At 50.8% G+C, this 24158-nt stretch overlaps 3 protein-coding genes across 4 annotated transcripts; all 3 read left to right on the forward strand.

Moving 5' to 3' along the window:
• The first annotated feature begins 1587 nt into the window (after nucleotides 1-1587).
• Nucleotides 1588-9541, forward strand: HOXA3 (homeobox A3). Its single transcript, XM_057732679.1, has 3 exons — nucleotides 1588-1709; nucleotides 4508-5153; nucleotides 6537-9541. Exons 2-3 carry the CDS (start codon nucleotides 4628-4630, stop codon nucleotides 7340-7342), a joined length of 1332 nt encoding a protein of 443 aa, XP_057588662.1. The 5' UTR covers nucleotides 1588-1709; nucleotides 4508-4627; the 3' UTR covers nucleotides 7343-9541.
• A 3209-nt stretch (nucleotides 9542-12750) lies between these two features.
• On the forward strand, nucleotides 12751-14600 carry HOXA2 (homeobox A2). The gene is made up of 2 exons (XM_057732687.1): nucleotides 12751-13184; nucleotides 13830-14600. The coding sequence occupies exons 1-2, from the start codon at nucleotides 12806-12808 to the stop codon at nucleotides 14567-14569; spliced, it is 1119 nt and encodes a 372-aa protein (XP_057588670.1). The 5' UTR covers nucleotides 12751-12805; the 3' UTR covers nucleotides 14570-14600.
• Nucleotides 14601-19273: 4673 nt separating this feature from the next.
• HOXA1 (homeobox A1) lies at nucleotides 19274-20951 on the forward strand. 2 transcript variants are annotated; one of them, XM_057732069.1, is made up of 3 exons: nucleotides 19274-19674; nucleotides 19878-19972; nucleotides 20462-20480. In XM_057732069.1, exons 1-2 carry the CDS (start codon nucleotides 19330-19332, stop codon nucleotides 19935-19937), a joined length of 405 nt encoding a protein of 134 aa, XP_057588052.1. In that variant the 5' UTR covers nucleotides 19274-19329; the 3' UTR covers nucleotides 19938-19972; nucleotides 20462-20480. The 2 variants fall into 2 exon arrangements, with proteins under 2 accessions (XP_057588052.1, XP_057588051.1); XM_057732068.1 differs by having other exon boundaries at nucleotides 19274-19972; nucleotides 20462-20951.
• The last annotated feature ends 3207 nt before the right edge of the window (nucleotides 20952-24158 follow it).

The raw sequence follows: 24158 nt of genomic DNA on the forward strand, positions 1-24158 counted from the left end.
TCTTTCTTCAAATGCCACATCCGACCCGGCCGGTTTGAAGAGAAAATGCCGCCGAGCGAATTTTTGCGGCCGGCTCTCGCCTCCTACGCTGGCCGGCTACCCCTTTCAAGTCGCGCTGCAGCAATATGCCATAAGGAGCAAGTGTTTGCTGTTTTGTGCTCTGTTTACAGCTTTGGGGCGCCGAGTCATAAATCTTGCCCAGCCATAAATGACAAAAACCATTGGTATGCATGAGGCCACCCTGGCCCGGAGTGCTTTTTGATTTCTCCCTTTTCCCTTGGCTTTGTTTTTGCTCTAAGGTGACACTTTGGCTCCCTGACAGTTTAAACATACTACTTATATTTTTAACACTTTCCTTTGAGAAGGGCCGGCCGTTGACACCTTGGAATTGCAGGAAAGCTCCATTTCTCTCTTCTTGCCACACACATATCCTTGCAGAGTTCACGTCTGAATGTGGGTAGTTAAGGGAGGCGTTAGGAGGGAGAAAGACCATTCTCCTGAAAGTTTTGGCAATATTACCAGGCACATCGGGCCTTTCCTCTGCTTAGCGTCCCTATCTACCGCTAATTAGGGGAGAAAATATAAATGTCGGTTCCTGTTGGGGTCAGAGCTTTATCTGTCTTCGCCTGAGAGTGAGCTGCGTGTTTGTACTGTGAAATGGGCACAGAAGAGCTGGAGACTCAGGATTCTAGTACCTTTGTGTGTACCTGAGCTCATAGCGTTCCATTTCACTGCCTGGACAAACTGCATCTCCCCCAGGTTGCTTCCTCCCCGGCCGCCAGGATTTCAAGCGTTTCTACTTAAAAAAATACAACGAAAGACAGCCCAGTTGGCTCTTGGGGAGGTCTCCCAAGAAAGGAGGGCCTATCCCAGGCCCCCAGAAATTCATTTTGAGGTTCCTGGATTCGGGGTGGCAGGTGAGGTAAACTGCCCAAAGTCTGGGAAACTCTCTTCTCCTGGTTCTCTTTACCCTTCTCTCCGTAACTGGAAATGTCCAGCGTACAGGGTAAGGTGCTTTCTCAAACGGAATCCTAAGAAATAGAGCCCGGCAAGAGAGCCCCTTTGTGAGAGCCGTTTGTCCTCATTAGCATAATTTTCCTGGACTTCAGTGACGCCTAGGAGCGGGGAGAGGGAGGGCGTTGGGGGTTGGGGGGAGGCTGCCCTCCTCCCGCCGCCGCTGAGCTCCCCCTCTCGCTCCCATCCCTCCCCTCGCCTGAGCCCCATCCCCCACGCCGGCCCACATCCCCCCCCTAGCCGCCTCGGCGTCCCCTCCTGCCCGCCCCCAACACCCCCCACCGCACCCCCCGACCAGACGCTGCTCCGCGTGTAATATTCATAAGAAACATACCCAAGTCGGTGCCACTAGCCCAGGCAGAGCCCCGCGCCGCGCTAGCGCCTATCTCCGGGCCGCGGCTGCTGCCCTCAGGAAGGGCAGGGGGCGGGGGTGTGGGGGAGGGGAGGGTGGGTGGGGTGGGTGGGAGGGGGGGTCCGAGCCGACCCAGTCCGCCCTGGGCGAGCCGTGCCGGAGCAGCTAGGCGGCCACGCTCTGCGCCGCGGCGTCCGGGCCTCGGGGTCTCCCTCCCGCGCGCCGTCTCGGCCGATGCTGAGGGTCGGTGCCCATCCCGCGCGGAGGGGACCCGGCCGGGCCGCCGAGCCGGGCCGGGGGCCGGAGCCCGAGCCTGCGCTCACGGCGCTCGTCAGAAGTTAAGGTAAGCAGGGCCACAACCGGCCGCTCTCAGCGCTGAATGGTGGAGTTTACGTCTCGGTGATTTATGGCTGCAGACTTAAATCTCGGTTCAAGAAGAGTTCACAAGCCGGAGCTTCCTTCCCGGCAGTGACTGATACCCTTACACTTCGAGTTCAGGCCGCTTTCCCATCCCCGCCCCCACCTCTTCCCTCTCCCTAGCCCAGCCTCAACTTTGCGGGGTTGGGGAGGAGAGGAAGGGGTAGGCTAGGGGACACGGGGGCTCTTACCCGCCGTTCCCGCTTAAAGTCGGGGTGAGGGTAGGCCGAGGAAGGGGCGGGAGTGGAAAAAGGGAACAGTGTCTGGAAGAAGGAGGTTAAATGTGGGCAGATCTTCCACAGAGACAATAGGGCTTGCTTCCTGCAGGCAGTTTAGCCTCCTCAACTCCCTTTCAGTTCTTGCACCTGGGGGTTATTGTCCAGGAACGGATCTTTTCAGAGGAATCTCCTCCCACCCCCAGCCCTTGCTTGGGGGTGCAAAGCAAAGTTTCCTGGCTGGCAAGTCTCCAACTTCTTTACTAGGTTGCAAACTTTGGGGGCTGGGTTGGGGTGGCGACGGCGGGGGGGGTGGGGGGGTGGATTATGTGGGCCCCAAGGTGGTTATCCTCTGACCTCAAACAATAGGAAGGACTTTGATGGGTGAATTCACATTTTAAGTTCATGGAGGTTGTTGTTCGCTCTTAGAGTTTTAAAGGTACTTTTATTATTTTACAAGACAATGCATAACTTGACGAAGACTTAAGTAAGCCGCAGGCCGGTGTAGCCTGTGATAATGGATTAAACTCACTTGAAATATTGCATGTCCAAAATCAACTTAATTTTGTTTTATCTAATATCTTGCTGTTCAGGTGTCTGGAGTAATTTTCTTAACCTGACGTTTTATTTTACACAAGCCCAGTATCTTAAACATTTATAATGGCATACATTAACACTGCCAAATGTAATTGGAACTATTTTCAGTGAAAGAACAGGAAACAGACATTAGATTGCTCTTCTGCTTTAAATTTTAATTTATCCTTTATTTTTGATGATGGTATCTGTAGCTTCCTATCTATTTACAAAAGAGAAACAATACTCCAGGGCTCAAGATCACATACAGTAACTCCGGATAAGGGATGCTGTAATTTTTAATTGAGGTTCTGGAAAATTAATTGTGCCTGTTTTTCAGATTTTGGTCAGATTGTTGGTTTCATAATGAAATCCAAAGGAGTCCATTATTAAAAACAAAATTATAATCATCCACTGGTAGATGCTCATTACATTAATTTTTGTCTAGTTAACAAAGTGTCTGGTATTCCTGGAAATCTTGAATAACACCAGAACTCAAATACACATAGGTAAGGCATGGAGTGTGACACCTTTTCTTCATGAATTTGTCATTGTACTTTTCTTAAATGGTCAGAGAGACTAACATTCTGATTGTGTGTGCGGGGTGACTGTGTGAACTCACATGAAAGTTTTCTGAGCTGAGAACCAGGTTGACTGTGCAAAGGTGAAAACAACAATAAAACTAAATAAAAAGGGGTTGAGAAGGCTTTCAATTGCTTTTTAGATTCCAGATTTGTCCTTTACTTGGTGTTTCTGGAGCAGGTAAATAGGCCAAGTAACAAATAACAACAACAACAACAGCATGCAAAGATCAGGGAACTCTGGCAGGATTTTATGGCTTGTGCTTCCATCCCTCGTCCGGAGCCAAATGACCCCCATACATCAAATTACATAGCAGTCTCTAAGACAGAACCTATTATCGTTAAGTTGGAAGGAGAGTTCAAGCTGTGGTCATGGAGATGACGCTGGTTTTTCAGGTTCCTGATGGTTTTTTTTCCCCCCCTCTAATCCATCATGTTTTAGCAGTTAGAATTTGATAGTTGCCCTGAATAACAGGACCTCAGAAAGTCCAAGGCAGGAGGGTCTGGGGACCTTCTGTAATAGGGGGGAAGAAGTGGGAGTGGCCTGCTGGGACCTGTCTGAGAAATAGGGAAAGGGACTGAGTAAAGAACTGTCCAAGATATGTCTGACTTCCTGGAGAGGGTGTTGTTGGTTCCTCCCAACCAGAATGTTCCAACCAAAGTTTTCTCTCCCCTCCTTGACCACAAGGGGCTCATTTTTGGAGGAGGTGGGTCATATCCCTATACAAGGGTAGATTAACCGTCTAACAAGCTCGGTGTCTGAAATCAACAAGGGTCCAGTAGGGCTACTGCCTGAAAAAAATTTGTGCATACCTCTCTTGGGTGCTGGAAGGTCCAAGAAGGGCCTGGACGGGAAGCTACCCTGCGTCATGGTTCTTTTGGCAAATATCAGCCCTAAAGAGAGGATTGGAGAAAAAGTTGGTGACCCAGGCTCCCCTTTGCCACCTCGCCCCTTCCCCATGGTCTCCAGAGGGGAGGAATCCAAGGAGTGGAGACGAAGGGACACCCCAAGTTTCTTCTTCCCTGGAAAAGAAGGGATCCAGACCCTGTTCCTTTTTAGCCCATCAGGCCTTTCTCCTTTTGGACTCCAGCTCCCGAGACCCGGCTTCCGGACCTCTCACTCTCCTCCTCTCTCCCCGGAAAACCCCCAACTCCAGACGCAAGTTAAGCAAATATTTGTAGCTGCCAGTAAATTCCAGCGGCTTTTTATAGCGCAGCTCTCTGCGCCCCGGGCCAAGTCGTGCTGCTAAATATTGCTGACCACTTTTTCTTTTATGGCTTTCATGTCACTTAGCTATTGAGAGTAAGATGGATTTGCACGGAGCCCTCACGGCGCTGCGATTCTCGCCCCCCAGGTCTGCGCGGGGCGGCCATTGGCGGCGGAGCGTCACGTGACCGCGGGGGCGTGCCAATGTGCGCCCTCACGGGTGTCAAGCCCCTGTCAGAGTGTGCGATCAAGATCCTGAAACAACGCGATGCAAAAAGCGACCTACTACGACAGCTCGGCGATCTACGGTGGCTACCCTTACCAGGCAGCCAACGGGTTCGGTTATAATGCCAGTCAGCAGCCGTACCCTGCGTCCGCAGCACTGGGCGCCGACGGCGAGTACCACCGACCCGCCTGTTCACTCCAGTCGCCTGCAAATGCTGGGGGCCACCCGAAGGCGCACGAGCTGAGCGAGGCGTGTCTGCGCACCCTGAGCGGTCCGCCCAGCCAGCCCCCGGGTCTGGGCGAGCCGCCTCTGGCCCCACCGCCACCCCAGGCCGCGCCCCCCGTCCCACCGCAGCCTCAACCCCCGCCGCAGCCCCCTGCGCCTGCCCCTGCCGCGCCCCCGCCCCCCTCATCAGTCTCCCCATCTCAGAATGGCAGCAGCAACCCCACCCCTGCCAGCGCAGCCAAGAGCCCCCTACTCAACTCGCCCACCGTGGCCAAACAAATATTCCCCTGGATGAAAGAGTCTCGGCAAAACACAAAGCAGAAAACCAGCGGCTCCAGCTCAGGTAAAGGGGTGCCTTCCGGAAGAGGGTCCTCTGACCTGGCTTCCGGCCCGTCAAGCCACCTCGAGCCACAGCCAGCAAGGTCTGGGAGCACTGGAATATTTCCAGAATTCGCTGCTCCTCCTCCCCCCAATCCTCAAAGGTTTCCAGAGTCTTTGCAAGTAGGGACGTGATTGGACTCTGTGTGCCCGGCAAACGCCAGGGAGAGACCTGATGGGAGTCTTTCTGGACCTAAGAGCAAGTGGGGCCTAGTGAGTTCGGAATCCCTCCATGTGGAGTTAGGACCTTTGGGCAGAACAAATCTGAGCACCACTCTCTCTTTTTAGCACCATTCCTCATTTCTAATGAAACAGTGGCACCCACCCCACAATGAAATGTGGCAGAATAAAAGCAGGCCTCCATGTCAGAATCAATGCTCTGCCTATAATCAGAGCCTATTTTTAATTGTTGCTCCAGCAGATGGAGTGGCTGCCTTACCTCTGGGAAGGCCCTACTCAGACTTAGTACAATGAAGGCAGCCAGGGATTTCCTGGGGGAGGGGATGCAGACTTTTCATCCTAATGGGAACCATATGGGCCTCCTGGAACCAGATTCCAGTAGAGGACAAGCACTGAGTCTTCAGCTTCCCAGCATCTTGGTTTCCTTTGCCACTGCCTTGTCCAGTTGCTGGTTCCCTATTCTGAGCCTGAGCATCTGGGGCCATCCAGAGCCAGGATTTGAGGGGCCCGGAAGGAAAGGAGGGTTGAGATTAGTGGGCAAAGCTGGAGCAGGCTGCTTGATGACATGGAGAACCCTAATTAACAGCACCCAGCATCAGGGGCCTGGGCCTACCCACCAGAAGTGGGATCTCTTTTCAGTGGGATCTCTTCCTTTGGGCAGAGAAGGCCTTCCAGATTGGAGCTTCCACTCCATGCCTCTGTACGGGGCAGATTAAATACGTGGCCAGTTGATAGTGATGGAGGGAAAGGCTTACTGAGTGTATATTGGGTGCCCCACATTCCAGTTACCATGAAGGGAATGAACATGGTGAGACCTGCCCACACAGAATTTGTAGGCTGATAGGGCTGAAGGATCAGTAAATGAGTCAGAAAGTGAATAGCTCCAGAAGGGAAATACAGACAAGGAAGGCAAATAGGAGGTTCTGCTTTTCTGTTCCTTCCCCACTTGGAGAGGCCTCTGATTTGCAGTTTTACTCAATGAGGGGCTACCGTCACTGTTAATGCACCGGGACAGAGGACAATACCTCGTTCCTCCTTCCCCTTTCTGGGCCCTCACAGATGGAGGAATCTTGGGGGCCTGGAGGAAGGAGGGGCCTGGCTGGGTCAGGGGCTGGGCGGGGCTGCGGGCAGCCCCTGATGCCACTCTTCCTCTCCTCTGATCTCGCAGGGGAGAGCTGCGCAGGTGACAAGAGCCCCCCTGGGCAGGCGTCATCCAAGAGGGCGCGCACGGCCTACACTAGCGCGCAGCTGGTGGAACTAGAGAAGGAGTTTCACTTCAACCGCTACCTGTGCCGGCCGCGCCGGGTGGAGATGGCCAACCTGCTGAACCTCACCGAGCGCCAGATCAAGATCTGGTTCCAGAATCGCCGCATGAAGTACAAGAAGGATCAGAAGGGCAAGGGCATGCTGACATCATCAGGGGGCCAGTCCCCAAGTCGCAGTCCCGTGCCACCGGGCGCTGGCGGCTATCTGAACTCTATGCATTCGCTGGTTAACAGCGTGCCGTACGAGCCCCAGTCGCCTCCGCCTTTTTCCAAGCCCCCGCAGGGCGCCTACGGGCTGCCCCCCGCCTCCTACCCCGCACCCCTGCCCAGCTGCGCGCCCCCGCCGCCCCCACAGAAGCGCTACACCGCGGCGGGGGCGGGCGCGGGAGGCACACCCGACTATGATCCGCACGCACACGGCCTGCAGGGTAACGGCAGCTATGGGACCCCACACTTACAGGGAAGCCCCGTCTTCGTGGGGGGCAGCTATGTGGAGCCCATGAACAACTCTGGCCCGCCCCTCTTTGGCCTAACTCACCTCCCCCACGCTGCCTCGGCTGCCATGGACTACGGGGGTGCTGGGCCGCTGGGCAGCGGCCACCATCACGGGCCTGCGCCAGGGGAGCCGCACCCCACCTACACGGACCTTACCGCCCACCATCCTTCTCAGGGAAGAATTCAGGAAGCCCCCAAGCTCACCCATCTGTGATGGTGGGCTCGGGGCTGCGCGCCAGGAGAGTCCGCACCCGCCCACCCCCTTCTTTGCTTTTTTTGTTTTAAGGTTCTTCCTACCCCTCCCTTTTCTCTCTCCTCCGCCCCCCATTCTCCCCTCCTCCCGCGACCGTCCCCCCCCCCCCCCCCGCCTTTTGCTTCCTTTGGTAACACGTTTTTATAGTTTATGTGACGTAGCAATCTTGGTTGCTGGAATGGCTGTCAGTATCAGTAGCGTTATTTATCTCCTCCCACCCCTCGCTCGGCCGCTGGCCCTGCACCCTTTACCTTCTTTACTCTTTGATCAGAAACAGGGTATATGAACAAATTTTCTAGCCGAGTTCTTCAATGTGAATTTGTTCGTACATAATGGCTCCCGAGGGGAAGCGATTACTTTTTTTTTTTAATTTTTAGTGGTTTTTTTTAAAAATTGCACTTCTTGTAAACGAGAAAAAAATCAAAGGCGCTTTGAAACAGGGGCTCCCTGTGCAAGGATGACTAAGTGTACGTCTTTCCGTGTGTGTATGCTGGTGAACAGTCAGATTTATTTATATTTTTTTTGCAAGCATTGAATAATCTAAGTTTTAAATATTATTTATCCCCATCCGTTCGTATTTATATTAAAGAAATTCTGTACCCTGATTGTTCAGAAGGTTTCTTGGGCCTTTTGTTCAATGGTGTATTGGCGTACATAGAAAAAAATTTTATTCGAAAGGGAAATATAATTCCTTTATAAAAACGGTAATGATGCAATAATACCAGAGAGGATCCAGCTTTTGAAAACAGTGATTTAGGTTTGTAACATCCGGCGAAACTGAAAAAAAAAAAAATCTGTAAACGCGAAAAATGCTAGATTTGTTCTGAGTTCTACATTCCTTGCTGCTCACATTCTGAGAAACAAAACAAAACAAAAAAATAAAGTTTCTATTCTGAGTAATATCCGTGTTCAGAAGGGATTCTTTGACCGAAGATAAGGGTCTGCGTGGAGTCCAGGCAGAGGCGAACTGGCGGAGCAGGCCGCGGCAGCCCCCCAGCTCCGGCGTGAGGCCTGGCCAGGCGGCTCTGCCGGGGGCGCGGCGAATTCTCGGGAAGGCAGCGGAGCTTCTGGCGGCTGCAGCTCTGGAAACGCTGAAGCTGCCTGCCCGCTGGGCTGCCTGGTTCCCAGCTGCCACCGAGGCCGGCCGCGGGCGCAGGGGCAACGGAGTGCTGAGTGCGGGAGGAACAAAGGCAGCCAGCCCGTCTGAGGCGCGGCGCGGGGCGCACAGGTGCTCAGGCAGCCCCGCCGGGGAATAAGGTAGGGCTGTCTTCTGCTCCAAGATCGTCCTCCGGTCAAAGCGGACCAGCCAACTCCTTAACCCGGGGAATCGGCTGCGCGGAGGATGCTGAGCACTTTCTAGGAGCAACGGGACGCTCCGCGGATGCTTTGCTGTCCCTTACCGCGTCAGGAGGAAAGAATCACTCCTAAAATCACCACTGGGAGCGGGGCCGCTCGGAAGAGACTGACGCTCACCCATCTCCAGAAAAAGAAGGGTTGAACTCCAAGGAGCCTCCCCGAGTCCTACCATGGACTGCTTCAGTCCCAGCATTGGCTTCTTCCTGGAATATAGGCTTTGGCATTCTCTGAATTTGTTTCCTCTCCTTCCCTCCCCACTTTCCTTTTATGGCCCCAGGGGGAGGGGAGAGAGAGAGGAGATTGGTATCTTTCTAATAAAAATGCAGTTTTACAAGTACTTCTTTTATTTGATGCTACAGGAGCTAAACATTACATTTCTACTGCTGGATTTAAGATAGGGCTGCCTACTGACTGGCTGGCAGAGGCAAAGGCAGGCACAGGAGAGGAAATATTTTTCATCTTCAGATTAAAGAATTGCTTGGAGAAGAAACCAAAATCAGAAGGTGCAAATCTCAGAACTGCATCCCCATCAGCATCCCCCCCCCCCAAAGCTGGAAGTGAGGAACCACCTGTATCTGGGGATCAGGAGCATCTGATGTGAGAAATAAATCCATTTCCCTGGATTGTATCTTTCAGCGGGAGAGATGGGAAATGTCGCCATTTTGTTTGCAATCCAAAATATACATCATCATGGCCTCTATCTTTCCCCTGAGAAGCTCCCGAAGATGAGCTTTAAAAACAGACAGTGCAGGCATTTTGGGGGTACCTACTGGGCCTGAAGGAGCTGCTTTTAGGGAACCTGCTGAAGTTTAAAAAAAGAAAAGACTGGGAAAATGAAAAGCCAGGCAGCTGTAGAGATGTGGGTGCTTCTCTCACTGCTAGAGGTGTTTCCCCCAGATCTGTGCTGGGGCTCCTGCTATGTATTTTTTTTATTTTTAAAGAGTTTGGGCTGTGGAAGAAGTAGATTTGCTTCCCTACCCCACCCCAACCTCCAGGCTGAAATATGGCGCACCTCAGAAATGCAGAGGCTGGAAAACCAGTCTTTGTGAGGACTGGAGCTTCCACCCTTTTGGTTGTTCAGATCTGCACACAGTAGGCTGAGCGGACAAGGGAGTCTTCTTTTAAGTGATAATTTTAGAGAAGTGTATAAAATTACCTGGGAGAATACGGAAGGGGGTGGGGGTGGGGGGACGAGTGAGAGAGAGAGGGAAAGCTACCCATCCAGAGAGGAAAATCTTTCAGGGATACCACTATTTGAATCCATTTCTAAAATCTATTCTTTAGCTGAGGGAGAACTGGTTTGGAGGCATCTTTCTTCCCTCAGGGCAGAGATTTTAAAAATGAGATTCCAATATGATTTCCCATACCTCACCAAGTCAAGACATTCATTTTGACTTTCAAAGAAAAAATATCGATCTGAACCCCAGCTTTCTAGATATTAAAAAGAAATCCTTATTAAAATATCTCCTGAGTTAAAGTAATAGATTTGGGGACGATTTCAGTGTTGAATGGTCCAAAAAAAAAAGGGTTTTCTTCCAGATGGTATTTGAATTCAGGCCGCTGAGGCGAGCAGAAAGCTCTCACCCACGCAGCCCCTGACAAAGCCTCAGCGTATGGGGGCAGCGCTGCTTCCTCTCCATGCTCCCCCTCCCCTTAACCCCTCTATATTTTCTGGTAAAAGCAAATGCCAAAAGCCACCATCTCAGAGTCCACAACACACCTTTCCTAAAAGCAGCCTTATAACTCTGCTGCCAAAAATAATCTTTAAAAAGACTAGTTTTCCTTGTTTACTTGCGTTTCCTGCTCTCCTCTTTGCTCGGCCACATTTGATCTTGGAAAGAGCTCGAAGCTGAAATGTGTTCTTAAGGGCCAGAAGCTGTCAAGGCTTTTGGTGAGCAAGATTGATCGCACCCAGACTTCCTTCAGAGCTTTGTTTGGAATAAAAGCAAGAAAACTGAAAAAACCTCACATTTTCCAAAATAGCATATCTATCTGTAAGGCAATGCTCTGGGCTAGTCAATGACGGAGGACACTTTATATTTAATTTCCAACCCAAGTCCCCTTTGATGCCAGCCTCAGAGATGGAGTCCTATCCTTGTGGCTTGGTCAGCCTTTCTTGTCTTCTATGTAGATTTTTCTCCCCCGACAATCTCTCTCTCCCTGGCCATCAGAATGATTTATTTTCCTGCCACCGATGCCTGCCGGCCGGGGGAGTCTGATCACTTGGTCCATTTCAAAGGAAGCAAAAGCGAATCGTCATCCTCAGGGTTTGGGGGAAAAGAAATACCTTCAGGTTTCTTCCTCAGCCTCCTTCCCTTTTTCTGGCTTGGTGGATTTTTTCAAAGTTACTGTTTGGTATCTAAAGGTGTTATCTTTTGAACCCTCCAGCACAGTCCAAGATGCGCTCAGTCTCAAGTCTCCGAGTTGGAAAAAAGAAAGTGAACAGAGAATCAGAACCTTTAAAATTCCTCCTTGGGTCGCCCTCTCTCACCCACGGTGCTGTTTCCCACAACAGAACCCGAGTGCAAACATCCCTGGTGGCCAAGAAGCGGGATAGTGCAGGAGACAGTTCGGGCTGCCAAGGAGCACTCACTGCATCTGCACCAAGAAGCCCCCATCAGACCGACAAGGATGATGAGAAGAAGGGGAGGAAAAGAAAGAGAAATAAAGAACAAGCAAGCGCCTTCTCCCTCCGTGCTGCTAACTTCCAGCAGACTTCCTGGAAATCAGAAATACTTACCGCACCCGAGCCCTGCGGGTATGAAACCCAGAATGCCAGGAGCCGCACACGCCTGCTCGGGGCGGCATTTCTTTGGCTGGCCGCCGCCCTGGCTACAGGGATTTGGACACATGGATGTGGGGTTGTTGGCTCGCTTGGCACGTGCATCTGTCTTTCTCGAGCCACTCCTGAAAAGTTGATGGCGCAGGAGGGTCGGGAAGCCTGGAGAGCCGCCTCCCGTTTTCCGCTTCCCGCTGGAGCCAGATGCAGAGCTGTCGTGGAAAAGCCGGCTAACAATGGGCCGGGGCTGGGGTCCGGGGTCCGGGGGCGCGGACTCAGAGCTGGGCTTTGGGAGGGGGGCGACAGCCTGAGGGAAGTGGGGGGAGGAGAGGTGGACAGAGGAGAGAGAGGAGGAGGAGAGGGGAAAAGAGGGCAATAAAAGAGGAAAAGAGGGAAAGAAAGATGGGAAGGAAAACAGAGACAGATCAGTTCTGAGATCCAGGAACTGGTTTTAGAGAAGATGGAGGAAGAAAGGGGAAATAAAAGGGGGGAACCCCCCAAAATAATCCTCTCGTTTTCTCCCCCCCCCCGCCCCCTGTCTCATTTCCCCTCTCCTTCTGCTTCTTCCTCCTGCCTTAGCAGAACTTATGTGGCTGGGATGCGGGGCCCTCGGGTGTCAAAACTTTGAAGATTAATGGATTACTTTGTTAATGACTGCAGGCGTCAGACTGAGGTGCTTAAATGATTTGTGAGGTGCGAGGCGTCTTCCCGACAGTCCCCAACAATGCGCGGAGTGTGCGGGGGAGGCAGAGGGCAGCCGCCGGCGGGACCGGCAGCAGGGCTCACCACTCGCACGCACTCACACACTCACACACACTCCCAGGCGCACACCTCACATCCGTGCTGATCAGGAGGCAGGCAGGCACCCTGGTCCCCACGCACTCCCAGGCGTCCCCAACCCACACCCACATATATGTATTTTTGCCCTAAAAAAAGTGTAAATAAAGCCTCGCTGGCCCCCAATGAGGCGTTCCTTCCCGACTTTTTTGGATCAATCAAACAGACAGTGGCTTCTTTTGATTAAAGCCCAAATTGTCATTGGGCAGAAGCAATCATGTGACAGCCAATTCGGTCCAATTTCAACCTTGTCTCCATGAATTCAATAGTTTAATAGTAGCGCGGTCCCCATACGGCTGTAATCAGTGAATTAGAAAAAAAACACCCCAGCAGCGATCTTCTATGATAGATTTTTTTTTTCCTCCGCGCTCGCCTTTTTCCTGGGCCTTGCCCCCCCAAAGCCCCTCCAGAAGAGGGAACTTTTTCTCCGAGGGGGCTCCAAGGAGAAGGCCATGAATTACGAATTTGAGCGAGAGATTGGTTTTATCAATAGCCAGCCGTCGCTCGCTGAGTGCCTGACATCTTTTCCCCCTGTCGCTGATACATTTCAAAGTTCATCAATCAAGACCTCGACGCTTTCACACTCGACACTGATTCCTCCTCCTTTTGAGCAGACCATTCCCAGCCTGAACCCGGGCAGTCACCCTCGCCACGGCGCTGGCGGCCGCCCCAAGCCGAGCCCCGCGGGCAGCCGCGGCAGCCCAGTGCCCGCCGGCGCCCTGCAGCCGCCCGAGTACCCCTGGATGAAGGAGAAGAAGGCGGCCAAGAAAACCGCACTGCCGCCCGCTTCGGCCGCCGCCGCCACCGGCCCTGCCTGCCTCAGCCACAAAGGTCAGTCCAAAGACTTGGCCCCAGGTCCTGGGACCCTCTTCCCCTTGTGGGCTGCCCCGAGAGCGGTTATGGGGGGAGGGGAGCTTGGGCTGAGAGAGAAGGGGGAGAGGGGGAGATGCTTGGCTGCTTTCCCTTCCCCTGTGGGCTCAGGAGTGGGTTTGATGTTGAGAAGAGGGATCCTGCGCTCCACAATGAGACATACATATATATTTTAAGAAGGGGGTGGGGGAACTTTCCCTAACTTGTGTAATGTGGGATGATTTATTTGAGTTGGAACTGACCTCCTCTTGTCTAGTTGTCCTAGAGTTTGGCTTTTTGACAGTAATGAAGAGTGATAGATCGCTCTTGCTCAGCTAAGCAGCTGATGCATTAATTATAAATTGTGGTGTGGCTAATATAAAGTTTGCTCCCGGATGGAGAGGTTGGGGGGAGCTACAGGCAGGAATTTGATTGAGGTGGAAGAGATGGGGTCTCCCCGGGCTGGGCTCCCAGGAAAGGCAGCACAATAGCTTTACTGCATCCAGGGGCGGCCATTTTGTTGCAGTTGATCTTTTCTGCTATATTTATTCTCCAGTGGAATAACCCCGCTTGGACCCCTCCACCTCCAACTGTGCGTGTGTCTCTTGTTGGTTTCCCTTTCTGCAGAATCCCTGGAAATCGCCGATGGCAGCGGCGGGGGCTCCCGGCGCCTGAGAACTGCTTACACCAACACGCAGCTTTTAGAGCTGGAAAAAGAATTTCATTTCAACAAGTACCTTTGCAGACCCCGAAGGGTGGAAATAGCAGCGCTGCTGGATTTGACTGAGAGACAAGTGAAAGTGTGGTTTCAGAACCGGAGGATGAAGCACAAGAGGCAGACCCAGTGCAAGGAGAACCAAAACAGCGAAGGAAAATTTAAAAGCCTCGAAGACTCTGAGAAAGCGGAGGAGGATGAGGAAGAGAAGTCGCTCTTTGAGCAAGCCCTCAGCGTTTCCGGGGCCCTTCTGGAGAGGGAAGGTTACACTTTTCAGCAAAATGCCCTCTCTCAGCAGCAGGCTCCCAATGGACACAATGGCGACTCCCAAAGTTTCCCAGTTTCGCCTTTAACCAGCAATGAGAAAAATCTGAAACATTTTCAGCACCAGTCACCTACTGTTCCTAACTGCTTGTCAACAATGGGCCAGAACTGTGGCTCTGGCCTAAACAATGACAGTCCCGAGGCCCTCGAGGTCCCCTCTTTGCAGGACTTTAACGTTTTTTCCACAGATTCCTGCCTGCAGCTTTCAGATGCAGTCTCGCCCAGTTTGCCGGGTTCCCTCGACAGTCCTGTAGATATTTCAGCTGACAGCTTTGACTTTTTTACAGACACACTCACCACAATCGACTTGCAGCATCTGAATTACTAAAAACATTAAAGCAAAACAAAGCATCACAAAACAAAAACCCCTTTGACCAGGTGGTTTTGCCTTCCTTTATTCTGAGAGTTAATTTTTATTTTATTTTCTTCTTGACTTACTCTCTCCCTCCTTTAAATGTTGAAGATTTTTCTGTTTAGTGATTCCCCTAATCCAGTTTCAGAGCCATCTTTTCCAGGTTATTTTGGAGTTTTAGTTGTTTTAAATCTAATCCAACAACCCTTTATGTGATTTCCTGAAAGCAATATATGAGGCCTGCAAGAAAGTGATCATATAATTGTATCTTCACTTTCTTTTTATTTTTGTATTACATTAGGATGCATTGTCATGCGTATTTTTGGTAGAATAAATTCTCCTTTGCTATAAGTAGCTTTCTTATTTTTTTCCTCCTTCTCTTTCTCAAGGCTCATAACGGTTTCTTTTTCCTCTTTTAGCCTAACTTGGTAAATAAAATTCTGGTCACAATCCATTTTCTTTTTCAATTTTAATATATTTATTAAATGGGCATGTTCAAAGTCTTCAATAGACAGCAACAAAAAAAGAAAGCCAGAAAATGGTTAGGGCTTCTGAGAAGTGTGGTTTTTTGATTTTTGTTTTTTAAGGGAATGGATTAGGTTTTTCAATATAGGGGTTCAAGCCATAGATTTAAATTGGTAGTAGAAACAGAATTGGGCAGCCTCAGAGTTGAGCCAAGCCCAAGCTTTTGAAAGTGGAGAAGTAAAAGTGCCTACAGAAATCTCCAACTCCAGGAAGGAGGAACATGGAGTTTCTTTAACAAGCTAGCAGTCTCCAGGTCAATAACTAAGTTATCAACAATTCATTTATTTGTACACATTTGTTTTAAACATCTACATTCCAACCCCTCCCCCACAAACCCCCAAACATTTTCAGTGTGGTTGATTAGTCTCCCAGCTGTTGATGGATCCAGGCAAAACAGACCTAAAAACGGAAAAACAAAAATAAAACAAAACAATGGTTACTAGCTGGAAAATGCACTTCAGAAAGAGTTCTTTCCAAGCCTCTGGTCAGTCATTCTAGGATTCTCTTCTTCTTTTTTTTTTTTTTTCAGCGTCAGAAAAATCAATATTTCATTCTTAAATCTGTTTACATGGCAAATAATGGATCATTAAAGCTTTGAAGTCAGGTTAGCAAGATGAGATTTAAAGTGGAGTGTTTCTACACCCCAGGTTATAAATTAACCCAGTTTCTAGAGAGAGAAAGAGAAAAAGCACTTTAAATGAAATATCAATAAAATGAGATCTAGGGATGTTACTGGGTTGTTTTGTTTTTTTCTCCCTTCTTATGTCGCCCCACGTTTTTCTCTTACTGAGCTCTGTTCTGATGGCTACTTACCGTGAGAAAACGCAGAGTGTAAGCAACATGTGTGGGGGCGAGCTGATTTAAGAACCCGGCTCTTCATAGCAAAGGCTTGGAAGTTATGAGGAAAGCGCGATCTTTCTCCACGGGTTTGCTGCCTACCTTCCCCCACCCTTTTGCCCCCTAAATCCTGGCAGCGGCGGGGCGACTGAGGGCCCGGGCAGGTCTCCAGCCCCAGGCGCAGAGCGGAGCGGAGCAGGCGGCAGGGCCGCGGCCAGGGCTTAGCCGCTGCTGTTTGAGATTCATCCTACGCTCATAAATCAAACGCTTTCTATGAATGAGAATGTCATCAAAGAGATCAATTGCAGGAACACATGCACAAATAAAAATCCTCTTACGTATTTGCCGGGGATCCCCGTCCGAAAGCATTAAGTTAGAGGGCGTTTAGTCATAATTCATTTTTATTGCTCTTTTAAAACAACAGCTTGGCTGAGCCGCGGATGCCATGAACAGCTCCGGGCCTCGGCGGCGTTTCGTCTCCTCCTCGCTCCTTCTCCTTCTATTAGAAGAGCCCTGAAAGAGGCGCTTTCAGCTCAACAAGCCGCTTGCAAGCGATCATTTAAATAGTGACCGAGCTCGCCTTTCACCCACTCTCCCCGGGCTTTTAAAGAGACTTTAGCTCGAGTCGTGGGGCTCTGGCCTACTTGCCCCTAGGACCTAGGGTCTCCTACCCGGCGGAATAAGCCCTAGGATTTCGTGGGGGTGGGGAAGGAACAGCGCTACGGAAGCCTGCGGGCTGCAGGCCAGCGGAGGCTGCCTTTGTGAGCCGCGCCAGGAGAGCGGCGCTCTGGGCGACCAGCCGGGGCGGAGTCGGCTCGGCCGCTAGAGCCCGGCCTGCCGGGAGCAGTGCGCGGAGGCGGGTCGGTCGCGGCCCGTGTGCAGCGGCCCTGTGTGCGAGCGCGAGCTTGTGATCCCAAGAAAAACACTCCACCCACGATGGCCGGGAAAAGAGGCCCGGAGGGAGGAAGAGAGGTAGAGGGAGAGGAGCTCAGAGGCCTAGAACTAGCAGAGGAAGGAGAGTGGTTGCAGACTGGGTTGCTTTTGTGGCGCTAGCCCTGCGGCCGAGGGGGTCGTGCAGACCGGGGCCGAGGAGGCCAACAAAGGGACAGGAATGAGGCAAAGGGGAGAACGTACCAACGAGCTGCGGCTGGGAGAGCCGATGGTCCGCAATGCCAGCCCGGACCCCCTAAAGTCCCGCCTCCTCCCCCACAGGAGACCCTTCTCTCCCGCTGGCTGGAAGCCTGGCACTCCCAAGGAAGCCACCTCCAGGAGGGCCTCCTTGCCTTTTCCCTTCTCCAGGATGAGGTTCCCCAGGTGCTGAAATCGGGGCAGGAGTGACTTTTCCTGGCTGCCTCTTAACCATGATCGGGCATGGGTCACAGGTCACAGGAAAATAACCTTTCAAAAGGAAATGTTTAGAAAAAATGTGCCTTTGCTACCTAGGGAATCCAGTCAAATGTCTGCCAGTTTTCCCTCTTGGGGAATCAGACTGGGAGGGACTTTCTCTATGTGGAGAACAGAACACAGAAACCTGAAAGGCTAACACATTTGAAATGTGCCTGCCTCAAGCAAAACTTCCTGCTTTTCACTGGGGAGGGAAAGCTAGAGGGGAGTGGAACCCCAAATCCGCATATAATCCTCAGATAAATTTGATCTGTTGGATTCCTATGTGGTGAACATGGTCAGAGTAAATCTATACAGCATTGGCTGCAAAGCTTCTTGGATGATGTCTGGATTTCTTTTACCTAAGAATGCATCGATTCTTGGCCTCTGTTTGGCCTTTTCTCTCTACGAGCCAAGGGTTGACACGAAACCTAATAGTAAATAGCAATTAACGACCCCGTCAGCATCCGGGTAGGATGAGGGTGATCGAGAACAGGACCTCTGTCCTGGGATGACGCTCAGATTTGCACGTGTCTCTCTAGGGAAAGACTTGAAGCTTCACACAAGGAACTATACAGTCAGTTACAAAAGGCAGGAGGTGTTAGGGAAGAAGAAAATGTCCCGTCCACCATCAGCCATCAGCCATCTGTCCCCCGTCCCTCCCACCTGCCAGCCCCCACCCCCACTTCAGCTGTGCAGTAGAATGGGGGGGGAGGTGTAGATAAAGGAAGCTCTACCACTCCTAACATACCCCTCCAGAGAAACGTTGCGGGGGTGGGGGGGAGGAGTTCATCGTACTTTGCTGGAGCTGTGGTCTGGCCCTTTGAGGCCCTGGTCGGAGCAAGCAGGCTCCTGGGTCCTAGGGAGTCGGCAGATGGCCTGCAGCGCACGGCCCGGCCCCCACGCTGGCCACGTCCGCTAGCGTCATCTCTCTCCCCCGCCTCCTACCCCTCAAAATCCACCAGCGGATTTGCTCCGGATCCCGTAGGGCTCCCGGAGCAAAGCTGAGTGGGGAGGAGAAAGGGGCGGAGAATGAGGAGAGAGGGAGGGCGAAGAGCCGGGCCACCCCCGGCCTTTGCCAGCAAGTCCAGCTCCCAAGTCTCACCCGCTCCCGGGAGTCGAATTACAGAAGCTCTTCTTTGCCACGCTAATAGCCAGAGGGTGGGGGAGGGAGGGGGAGGAAAGGAGGCTTCAAGACCCTCCTTGGAGAAGGGAAGTTTCCTTTCTTGTCCTCGTCCCCTCCACGCCCACTCGGGTTTCTCCCAGCCAGTTCTTTGCGTACTTCCCTCTCCATCCCGAGCTTAGAGAGCTGGTGGCCCAGCCTCGTCCTACGCCACCGTTCTCGGCACTCCTCAAGGAATCACAGAAGGGACGAAAGGGAAAGCACCCGGCGAGCGACCTTTTCAGTTCCTAGCATTCCGGGCTCGGCCAGTGTGCTAGTGGCAGCCCAGCGAGATCCCGCCCACTGATTCCCGACCCGAGAGATCGCGGAGCCCTCCTTGCTTCTCACCTCTTGCCAGTTGATCTTTCTGTGCGCGGTGGGGAGGGGGGCGGTGACGAGGGATGCCTTCCAGCCCCCACCTCCCGGAGCCGGGGCGGGGCGGGGGGGCGATCGGAGTCAGCGCGCACAGAAAGCAGCCTCTGCTCCCCTTCGCCCCAGCGCTCCGAATCTGCCCCTGCAGTCGCCACAGCTGCTGCTGCCGCCCGGGCTGCCTGGGGGGGCGACTGCGCGTCACCTAGGCTGAGGAGCGGCGGGGATTTAAATGCCACTGAAACGGTGATCCATCACTGCAGGAGCCAGCAAACTTTCGCAGGAGGCTCCGCCATTGGCTGATACAGTCACGTGCCCCTCCGCTAGCGCCCTCCGCCCTCCTGCCCCCCCTCTTGCGCACTGTACATTCATATCATTTTTCTTCTCCGGCCTCATGGAGGAAGTGAGAAAGTTGGCACGGTCACCCAGAGCTTCGCAGGACCCGGTCACTCAGTGACAGATGGACAATGCAAGAATGAGCTCCTTCCTGGAATACCCCATCCTCAGCGGTGGCGACTCGGGGACCTGCTCAGCGCGAGCCTACCCCTCCGACCATGGAATTACAACTTTCCAGTCGTGCGCGGTCAGTGCCAACAGCTGTGGCGGCGACGACCGCTTCCTAGTGGGCAGGGGGGTGCAGATCAGCCCGCCCCACCACCACCACCATCACCACCCCCAGCCGGCCACCTACCAGACTCCTGGGAACCTGGGGGTGTCCTACTCCCACTCGAGTTGTGGTCCAAGCTACAGCGCGCAGAACTTCGGCGCGCCTTACAGTCCCTACGCGTTAAATCAGGAAGCAGAAGTAAGTGGTGGGTACCCCTCGTGCGCTCCCACTGTTTACTCTGGAAACCTCTCATCTCCCATGGTCCAGCATCACCACCACCACCAGGGTTATGCTGGGGGCGCGGTGGGCTCGCCTCAGTACATTCACCACTCATATGGACAAGAGCACCAGAGCCTGGCCCTGGCCACGTATAATAACTCCTTGTCCCCTCTCCACGCCAGCCACCAAGAAGCCTGTCGCTCCCCTGCATCAGAGACGTCTTCTCCAGCGCAGACCTTTGACTGGATGAAAGTCAAAAGAAACCCTCCCAAAACAGGTCAGTCTTGCCATTCCATGAATGCTCCTCGATGATTCTGGAAGAAGCTGGTATGCTTAGTTTCCAAGAAAAATTAATTGTGGTTTTTTTAATAAAAAGTTCTTGCTTCCCACCCGAATTGTAGGGTGTGGGGAGGTTGCCCAGGTGCGCTAAGGCAAAGGAGCGTCTGGGACTTGTGTTTCCAAAGGGGCTGAGTTTTAGAGATTTTGGAATTAGGAAGTGGGAAGTGGGTAGGTGTGTGTGGTGGTGGTGGGAGGGGGGGCGTTCTGTTAATATCTCCAGGCTCCATTAATCAAGGTCTGACCATGCTAATGGTTGACTTCAGATTAACACTTTACACCTCATCACTCACACTCTCAAGCCCAGTCTGTGTTGAGAAATTCTTGATTCCCACTTTATCCCAAGGTTGCCCTGAAGTGTGTAGGGAATCTCATATCAATTATAAAATTTTTTACCTTTTCCTCTCATCGCTTCCTACCTTGCCCCCAGGGAAAGTTGGAGAGTATGGCTACGTGGGTCAGCCCAGTGCGGTGCGTACCAACTTCACCACCAAGCAGCTCACGGAGCTGGAGAAGGAGTTTCACTTCAATAAGTACCTGACACGCGCCCGCAGGGTGGAGATTGCCGCCTCCTTGCAGCTCAATGAGACCCAGGTGAAGATCTGGTTCCAGAACCGCCGAATGAAGCAGAAGAAACGAGAGAAGGAGGGCCTCTTGCCCATCTCTCCAGCCACTCCGACAGGAAGCGAGGAGAAGGCCGAGGAATCCTCAGAAAAGTCCAGCTCCTCGCCCTGCGTTCCTTCCCCTGGATCTTCTACCTCAGACACTCTGCCTACCTCCCACTGAGGCCGCCCCAGCCCCACTCTGCAGCCCAGGCTACTCCTCCGGCTGGGACTTCTTACCCAAAGCACATTCTTAGCTTATCTTTCTTTCCATTTACAATCTCTCTCTTACTTTCTGATCCTATCTGGGGAACTCCTGGCCAGGATAATGTGTTTCCAGAGAATTCTGGATTAGAGACTTGATGGGGGGGGGTGGGGTGGGGAAGGGGAACGGGGGTGTTAGCTCCTTAATGCAGATTGAGTGCCAGCATCAATTTTCTGATGGCCCCTAACACCCCTACTTTTAGGAGATTTCAACAGAACCTACTGTTCCTTTCAGATGCCCTTTGGAAAATAGTTTCCTTTGCCAGCAGAAACATGTCAGAGGGAGGCCTCTCATCTTTTATCTATCTGTGTATTTACAGTTCTCCCCTACTTTGCCCTTAAAGTAGGCTAGAGAGAGAGAAGAGAGTCCAGGAGCTCATGAAGAAGAGATGCACTATGAGCATGTTTACACAATTAATTCATCCCTTAATTTAATTCAGTTTCATGTGTGTGAGTTTGCTGGTTGTAAATACTTTGTCTTGAAAGATTTATCTTTATACAGATTTTCTAGAAATGTTAAGATTAAGTGACTAAAGCAGTGTGGGCAAACTCTCAAAGCTGGTACAACTTTATTTGTGATTTATAGGTTAAAGAGTAAAAGCTCTCATTTAAAATCAAATGTCTCAGAGGGTAGCCTCAATTTGTTCTTTCAGTGAGTTAAGACCTGCAGAATACAAGGGTCAGAAACCTTGCTTCCTGTGCTAAGTCTCGCCCCATCCCCACTCCTTTCTTGTTTCTCTGGCCACACTCTATTTAAAATTTGTGCGGGATTATTTGGGACCTAAATGTTTTATTCAAACCAGCTTCTTCCTTCCACAGTTATCTTAGCTGGATATGATGTATTTTCAGCTCAATTGTTAATGTGATGGATGACACAATGAATGTATATTTTGTGTGATTCGTGAATAGTCTTTTGCATGTCGCACAATGTTTTGATGTCCCTGAAGTACCACACTGAGTTCTATCAGTTATCCTTTGTGATATTCCCCATTTCCTGTACAATCATGAACAGCTCTGAGATCCCGGAGTGATGTGATCCAGAGCAGAGTTTACGGGTCTTAATATGTCTGTAATAAATATATTCAAGTTTCAGATATATTTATGCATCTGTGTATTTGGTTTGGCTACAATTGCTGGTTCCTACAAAGTTGGCTCATTTCATGTGGGGAAGGGGAGATATGTGGTGTGTATTTTCAAAGAGGTGGGCCTTTTCTGGAAAAAAAAAAAGTAAAGGTTTTTCATTATGTAGCTGAGCTTCCCCTATGAGTGTAATTGCACCTAACATTGTCTATGTAATAGCTTGATTTTCTTTAAAATAGCAGCAGCTGCTTTATTATAATCAAAGTTCATCGTGGAAAAAAATGAATGGTGAAGAAATTTATGAAGCAGATCTATTTTTGAAACAAACACAGATACTTCCTGGGTCAAGTGCTAACCTTTTCACCTCCAGCTCAATGTTGACATATATATAAACAGAATCCCCTTCAAAAGCTGAAACTCTTCAGTCAGTCTTTCCTCACATCAGTGAACCAAGAGCTAAGAGATTCACATTTAATTAGCTCCAGTATAAAGCTGTTTGAGGGTGGGGCCCCCTCTTCCTTCTTTTTGGATTGTCAGACAGTGTGCCAAGATATTCCACTCTTTAAACTGAGTGTGGTCTGTATTGAATAAATCCTTGCATCCCTCTTCCAATTCCTCCTGTCAATCCACTCCTTCCTGCCACTTTTTAAACCCCTACTCCCAGCTCTTTCTGGGTTACACATTTCATTCCCATCAGATTCAGCTTTGATTTCATAGCCATCATGGCTGTAATGGGTCTACCGCTCAATTTCCATGCCACATAACCCAGAAAAATCTTTTAATTTTCTCTGGGCTCAACAGGTTCTTCCAGGCGAACGTATGGAAGCCGCCCTGAAGTCTGTCAATATTCAAGTTGCTTCGGACCAGTGCATGTATCTGCTGCTCTCAAACAGAGGAAGCCAGCAAATCAAAGAGTTCAAAGTGACTCTCTTCCTAGACCTGTTACCACATTCCCTTTACTTTTACACATTTTTGGAGGCTTTAATTTAGCCCCAAGAGTAAAGCAGAAATTTTACAGCATCACGAATACAGACACATGACTTCCTTCCTCTCCAAAGGGTGTTTCACAAAGGCTGGGCTGGGGTTGTGGGGGGGGGGGGAGGGAAAGGAATCCTACAAAAACTTGTAATTTGCAGGCTTCCTAGAGCATCCTTGAGATTTCCTGTAGTTGCCTGTCAAAAGGGAGTAAGCCTAGACTCTGCAGGCACAGTTGCTGCGGCCATATCAAGGGCACATGGTGCCCTCCCTTTGGCTCTTGGGTTCTGGGGTTGCTTCTAAAAGACTCAACTAGATGGAGGAGAACTTCAAAGTCAGCCAACTCTTTCTTTCATTTCCCGCCTGGCCGTATACATATCTTTAGTTTATTAGTGTGAGGCCACACAGCAAAACAGATGGCTAGCTTCCAAAGACTTTAATGTGTTAAAGTGTCATTTGCATGCCACTCCCGAGATTTCAATATCTAAAAGCAGGGCCGACCTGCTGGAATCCCGGAGATTCCAATCTTCTAGGTGCTGGTTTTAATGTAGCTGAGAGAGAGGAGAACGATGAATTATGGCGAAATATCCCAAGCCTTCTCTAGGTGGTGGAATAAATCAGTTCACAAGCAATGCATTTAGGAAACATTAATATACCTTTCAACAAGGAAAACATTTGTATCTTTTTAGTTGTCCCAATCGATTAAATCAAAGGCGCTTAACACATCCTATTTCAAAGTCTCTCTTTTTCTGTTTTGGTCTCTGAGGAGCACAGTTAGCTCCTTGAAAAATGACAGACATGGTAACTGAAACGACAGAAGACAGAAAACAGAAAATAACATTTTATTGATACATTTTAAAAGGACAAGAGTCTCAATTAGGGACTTGGGATAATAGCAGTATAAAATTACAGTTTTCAAATGCTTTCTCCTCCCTTCTCTCACATTCAATCAAAGTACTCCAGAAATTCAGAGTGTCCCCAAATAAGGCTGAGTTGAAATTGTGCTGTGACTGAAGTCTGCTCTCGGCTTCACCTTTGAAAGTTTACTTTTGGAGGCTATTCAGATGCCCTGGTGTTTTCCTCTGGGGCAATCAGATTCAAGCCGATCAATATTTACTCAGTCTGAAAGGGCTGTTGAAAAGGCTGCTAACAACAAACTGCTTAGCTGCTCACCCCTGTTTAATCTCAGGTTCACTGAAAGTTCAA

Source organism: Hippopotamus amphibius, chromosome 4 (genome assembly GCF_030028045.1).
Source record: "Hippopotamus amphibius kiboko isolate mHipAmp2 chromosome 4, mHipAmp2.hap2, whole genome shotgun sequence".
NCBI lineage: Eukaryota > Metazoa > Chordata > Mammalia > Artiodactyla > Hippopotamidae > Hippopotamus > Hippopotamus amphibius.